The sequence below is a fragment of the Oncorhynchus nerka genome, linkage group LG3, assembly GCF_034236695.1.
Source record: "Oncorhynchus nerka isolate Pitt River linkage group LG3, Oner_Uvic_2.0, whole genome shotgun sequence".
NCBI lineage: Eukaryota > Metazoa > Chordata > Actinopteri > Salmoniformes > Salmonidae > Oncorhynchus > Oncorhynchus nerka.
Genome location: NC_088398.1, coordinates 23,588,852 through 23,594,851, shown reverse-complemented (window position 1 = coordinate 23,594,851; position 6,000 = coordinate 23,588,852). Strand labels below are relative to the sequence as shown.

Genomic DNA, 6,000 nt, shown 5'->3' with positions numbered 1-6,000 from the left:
TGTATGTGTGTTGGCTGTTGATATATACCCTAATATTTTTCATTTTTATTCCGCCGGTCTTGTATTACTGTGATATGCTAGTACACAAGGTACAATATACATAACAATTGACACATGCAGGGAGAAAAGGTCTGCAATCCATCAGCCGAGCAGCCGGGCGCCAATAAATCACGTCACTCAGGATCAGTCAAACTCTCACTCACTCCACCGTTGCCTTGACGATAGGCCCAGATCTGGTCCTGCACTGTCAATTATTCAGTCAGGCAGTTGGACAGCCTACTGTATAGCCGCCTATATCGTCTTACCCACTTACCCCAGGATCTACCCACCCTTCTCAGTTCTGAGGTAAACTTGCATCAGTGCTAATGTATTGGCTCGAGGCACAGTTTCTAAGGACTCGGTTGGCTGCTTTCTTTACTCAGACCAAGGCTCCATCCACTGCACAACACTAACAAAGGCCTTGGGTCACTTTAAAAAAAAAATTGTAAAGTAAAAGTAAAGCTGTGTTTACAATTGCTGGACTAAAACCCGGAGGTGAATAAATAATCCCGTAAATAAAGTGGCACGTGCCCATTACAGAACCAAGTACAATAAGTACTGTAAACACATTCAAATATAGCAATTAAAGGGATAATACATCTAAATATTTACATGCTTACCCTGTAAACAGTCAATGGACAGAGAGAAAGATAAAGCCAGGCTTTTTTGGTTCCCTCTGGCTGCTGTCACCAAATCCTAACTCGTTATGCTGTTCTTGTCCAGAAACAACGTCCATATCCCCCAAATGAGCATGTTTTAAATATCCTTTGACAAATTCATTGATATACCCAACCAATGTCAGACACGTTGGGATGATTTGGGCTTGAGGTTTAAAACAGTGTTTTATTCTATCCCATCCCCCCCCACCAGGGACTCACCTTGGACGATGAGGAAGACGTGGGCTATGCGGGGCTTGTTGCTGGCCTGGAAGCTGCAGGTGTACAGCCCCTCGTCAGCCACCTCCACCCTCTCTATCTGGATGGAGAAGTCACTAGTGTTACTGTTGACCAGCGACACCCGTCTGTCCAGCGACCACTTGTCTGTCCCCGCAAACAGGATGTTTGAGCGGTTCAACCACGCCTTGTGGGTCACCTCCTCGTCGATTTTACACCTTTGAGATGGAGGGGGGGGGACAGGGACAGGGGATGAGACAAGACCCAGATCATTTATTAATAATCATTTATTTCACTTGAATAGCGCTTTTCATCACAGAAAATAATCTCCAAGCGCATAACAATTCAAACAAAGAAACAACACATTTAAATTTAGATGGTAGAGATGGATATTGAATGTCTCTATTTGGCATGGGATGAAAGGCTGGGAGTTGAGGCAGTTTGGATTGGAAAGGCAGTGTAGCTTCAGAGGAGGGAGGGGGCATCAGTAGAACAGACAGAGAGAAACAAAGACAGTCTGACAAACAGGCCCGGAGCGCTTTTTCAGTGCACCGCATCTGCTTTTCCTCCATATGACCCGCTCTTCTGTAAGTACTGGTCCTCCATATGACCCGCTCTTCTGTAAGTACCGGTCCTCCATATGACCCGCTCTTCTGTAAGTACTGGTCCTCCATATGACCCGCTCTTCTGTAAGTACTGGTCCTCCATATGACCCGCTCTTCTGTAAGTACTGGTCCTCCATATGACCCGCTCTTCTGTAAGTACTGGTCCTCCATATGACCCGCTCTTCTGTAAGTACCGGTCCTCCATATGACCCGCTCTTCTGTAAGTACCGGTCCTCCATATGACCCGCTCTTCTGTAAGTACTGGTCCTCCATATGACCCGCTCTTCTGTAAGTACTGGTCCTCCATATGACCCGCTCTTCTGTAAGTACTGGTCCTCCATATGACCCGCTCTTCTGTAAGTACTGGTCCTCCATATGACCCGCTCTTCTGTAAGTACCGGTCCTCCATATGACCCGCTCTTCTGTAAGTACTGGTCCTCCATATGACCCGCTTTTCTGTAAGTACCGGTCCTCCATATGACCCGCTCTTCTGTAAGTACTGGTCCTCCATATGACCCGCTCTTCTGTAAGTACTGGTCCTCCATATGACCCGCTCTTCTGTAAGTACTGGTCCTCCATATGACCCGCTCTTCTGTAAGTACTGGTCCTCCATATGACCCGCTCTTCTGTAAGTACTGGTCCTCCATATGACCCGCTCTTCTGTAAGTACTGGTCCTCCATATGACCCGCTCTTCTGTAAGTACTGGTCCTCCATATGACCCGCTCTTCTGTAAGTACTGGTCCTCCATATGACCCGCTCTTCTGTAAGTACTGGTCCTCCATATGACCCGCTCTTCTGTAAGTACTGGTCCTTCATATGACCCGCTCTTCTGTAAGTACCGGTCCTCCATATGACCCGTTCTTCTGTAAGTACCGGTCCTCCATATGACCCGCTCTTCTGTAAGTACTGGTAATCCATATGACCCGCTCTTCTGTAAGTACTGGTCCTCCATATGACCCGCTCTTCTGTAAGTACCGGTCCTCCATATGACCCGCTCTTCTGTAAGTACTGGTCCTCCATATGACCCGCTCTTCTGTAAGTACCGGTCCTCCATATGACCCGCTCTTCTGTAAGTACTGGTCCTCCATATGACCCGCTCTTCTGTAAGTACCGGTCCTCCATATGACCCGCTCTTCTGTAAGTACTGGTCCTCCATATGACCCGCTCTTCTGTAAGTACTGGTCCTCCATATGACCCGCTCTTCTGTAAGTACTGGTCCTCCATTGCCTGGGTGATGCTACGGCTGCTGAAAAGTGCACGAAAAGCAACCACATCTTGGCAGTGGTTAAGAACAGTCCCCGAGCCTCTTCTGCCATCTCTGGCCACAGCATCCAGTACTTGTTTTAATTCTTCCCGATAGATGAAGCTATAAAGCCGGGGCTGCATTATTTGAATCCAAACAGCCAGTTAGCTAGCTAACTATAAGACAAAAATATGACTTTTGATCCCAATTCTGCAACTCTGAGACTCAAGACCACAAGATGTACGGTAAGTGATCAACCCCCACAACAGTCAACCCTCTCCCCCTCCAAAAAACAACAAAAAAGTACATAAGTACAATATTTACAGAGCTCTCTGCCTAGGTGACCACACGGCGTCAGGGAAACTACGGAACATACTCTACATATATTGAGGTGAGTCTATATGTGCTTATGTATGAACATAGATAGCATAGACATTTTTGAGGAGGAGCAGAAGTGAACCCTGGAACTCCAAAGAACTTCCGATGCGTTTGAAAACAACAGCTGTTCCATCGCGGCTGTAAAAGGCTAGCTAGATAAGCTAGCTAACGTAGTGTAGTTGTTTTCCCCTGCTCAAAATTACGACCGAGGACAAATCTATTTTTGAAAATGAAAGTTGACAGATTTCCCAAAGAAGCATCGCAAAACAATTGCCTGCGTGGAAAGTAAAATTAGTAGCGGGAGGTGGCGGCTCCTGTTAAATCTCCCAATTCACTGATTTATTGACAACGTTTCGATCCAAAACGGATCTTGGTCAGGTCAAACTAACTGAGTGCTCACGTCCCAAAATATACACATTTCACCTCATGTGACCATTTGCGGACATGACGCATGGTGGGTGCAAAAAAAAGTTGTGTATCTCTAATCATTTAATAACAATGAGATGGGTACACTTAGTAGTTCCAGAAAATACTATATATATACAAAATGACCTAGTGGGTAACCTGGAAGGCAAGACAAATCAAAGTGACATATTAATGTAAACTCTAGGAGACGTGGTACACAAATGGTGAATCTAATACTCTAATACAATTCTCCTCAAAACTAGAAGTTTTAACATGTTCAATGCCAATGTGTCTCAAAGAGCTAATGTTGTGACCTCCATGAAATGCGCAGCCACAAGGTTTCTCTGGTCAAGGGTCCTGATATGACTCCTGTGTTCTGCTATCCTTGTCTTCAGAGCTCGTTTTTGTTTTTCCTACATAGCATAGACCACAAATACACGGGATCAGGTATATCACATTTTTTGTATCTTAATGGCCTTGCCCGTAATAGGGTGATTGAACATTGTGCATTTGTTCGTAAAGTTACACTGGGTACATCCGCCACATCTAAAGTGACCGTCTGGCACATTGTCTAGAAAGGTATCACGTGCCACTGGAGGAAGATCAGACCTCACCACTGATGTTGGGGGAGCATCTGAAGACGACCCGCGGAGGTTCTAGAACCTTTTTTCCAGTTGTGGATCAGTGCTCAATATGTGCCAGGGCTTTTTAATGATGTGGTCAAACTGTTTACCAAGTGGGGAGTATTGAAGGAAGCATTTAACACGTTGGCCAGGAGGGCGGGGAGGTTTTGGGCGTGAGGCTGTCATCCTTGGTCATATTTTTTTAACGTTCCCCTGCATCATGCAGCCATTCCTCTGGGTAACCTCGCTGTCTGAAACGCTCATCCAGACAGTCGGTTTGTTTGTCATAGTCACCCTGTGTACTACAAATCCTGCGTATGCAACTGTATTGGCTAACGGGGAGGCTCTTTTTTTAGGGGTGTAGGGTGGAAGCTGTCTCCTCATAACAGGGAATTCCTGTCTGTCGGCTTCTTGTATAGATCCGTGCTAAAACCACCCCCTCCCTCTTAATCAAAATGTAAAGAAAACGTATTTCATTCGCATCAAAGGTGAGGGGGAATTTCAAAGGTTTACTGCTTGTATTGATTAAGGAGTGGAATTGATGAAGTTCTCCTGCTGTGCTCTGTTATAGAACGAATACGTCATCAATGAAGCGTTTGAAGGCCCAAATCCCTGTCATTTGCGTGAAGAGAAGACGGGAAAAAAAGAGGACAGAGGTCGGGCTGCAGTCTGAGGATTCTTAGGCGATTGAATAAACCCCCATTGCCATCCGTTCTCCTAGCGAACATGCAATCATTGGAAAATAAAATCGACGACCTACGACGAAGATTAAACTACCAACGGGACATTAAAAACTGTAATATTTTATGCTTCACCGAGTCGTGGATGAACGATGACATTATCAACATACAGCTGGCTGTTTGTATTAATGTCCCGTTGGCAGTTTAATCTTCCTCGTAGGTCATCGATTTTATTTTCCAATGATTGCATGTTAGCTAGGCAGGATAGAACAGCGGCGTCTGGTAAGGCAAGAGGGGGAGGACTATGTTTATTTGTAAACAACAGCTGGTGCACGATATCTAAGGAAGTCTCAAGGTTTTGCTTGCCTGGAGGTAGAGAATCTCATGATAAACTGTAGACCACACTATCTACCTAGAGAGTTTTCATCTGTATTTTTAATAGCTGTCTACATACCACCACAGACCAATGCTGGCACTAAGACCGCATTCAATGAGCTGTATTTCGCCATAAGCAAACAGGAAAACGCTCATCCAGAGGCGGTGCTCCTAGTGACTGGGGACTTTAATGCAGGGAAACTTAAATCTGTTTTACCAAATTTCTATCAGCTCTCCCTCACCCTCCATTTGGCAAATCTGACCATAATTCTATCTTTCTGATTCCTGTTTCCAAATCAAATTAAAGCAGGAAGAACCAGTGACTCGGTCAATAAAAAAAGTGGTCAGATGAAACAGATGCTAAGCTACAGGACTGTTTTGCTAGTACAGACAGGAATATGTTCTGGGATTCCTCCGATGGCATTGAGGAGTACACCACATCAGTCATTGGCTTTATCAATAAGTGTATCGATGACATCGCCCCCACAGTGACCGTATGTACATACCCCAACCAGAAGCCATGGATTTACAGGTTACATCCGCACTGAGCTAAAGGCTAGAGCTACCGCTTTCAAGGAGAGGGACTCTAACCCGGAAGCTTATTAGAAATCCTGCTATGCCCTCCGACGAAGCGTCAATACAGGACTAGGATTGAATCGTACAACACCGACTCTGATGTTTGTCGGATGTGGCAGGGCTTGTAAACCATTACAGACTACAAAGGTAAGCCCAGCTAAGAGCTGCCCAGTGACACAAGC

At 45.4% G+C, this 6,000-nt stretch overlaps 1 protein-coding gene across 1 annotated transcript in view; it reads right to left on the bottom strand.

Moving 5' to 3' along the window:
- Nucleotides 1–6,000, bottom strand: part of LOC115105212 (igLON family member 5-like) — a 182,615-nt gene that overhangs the window by 23,127 nt on the left and 153,488 nt on the right. Inside the window, exon 3 of the mRNA XM_065010027.1 lies at nt 918–1,150. Coding sequence (XP_064866099.1) covers nt 918–1,150 — 233 coding nt within the window. The remainder of the gene's footprint in view (nt 1–917; nt 1,151–6,000) is intronic.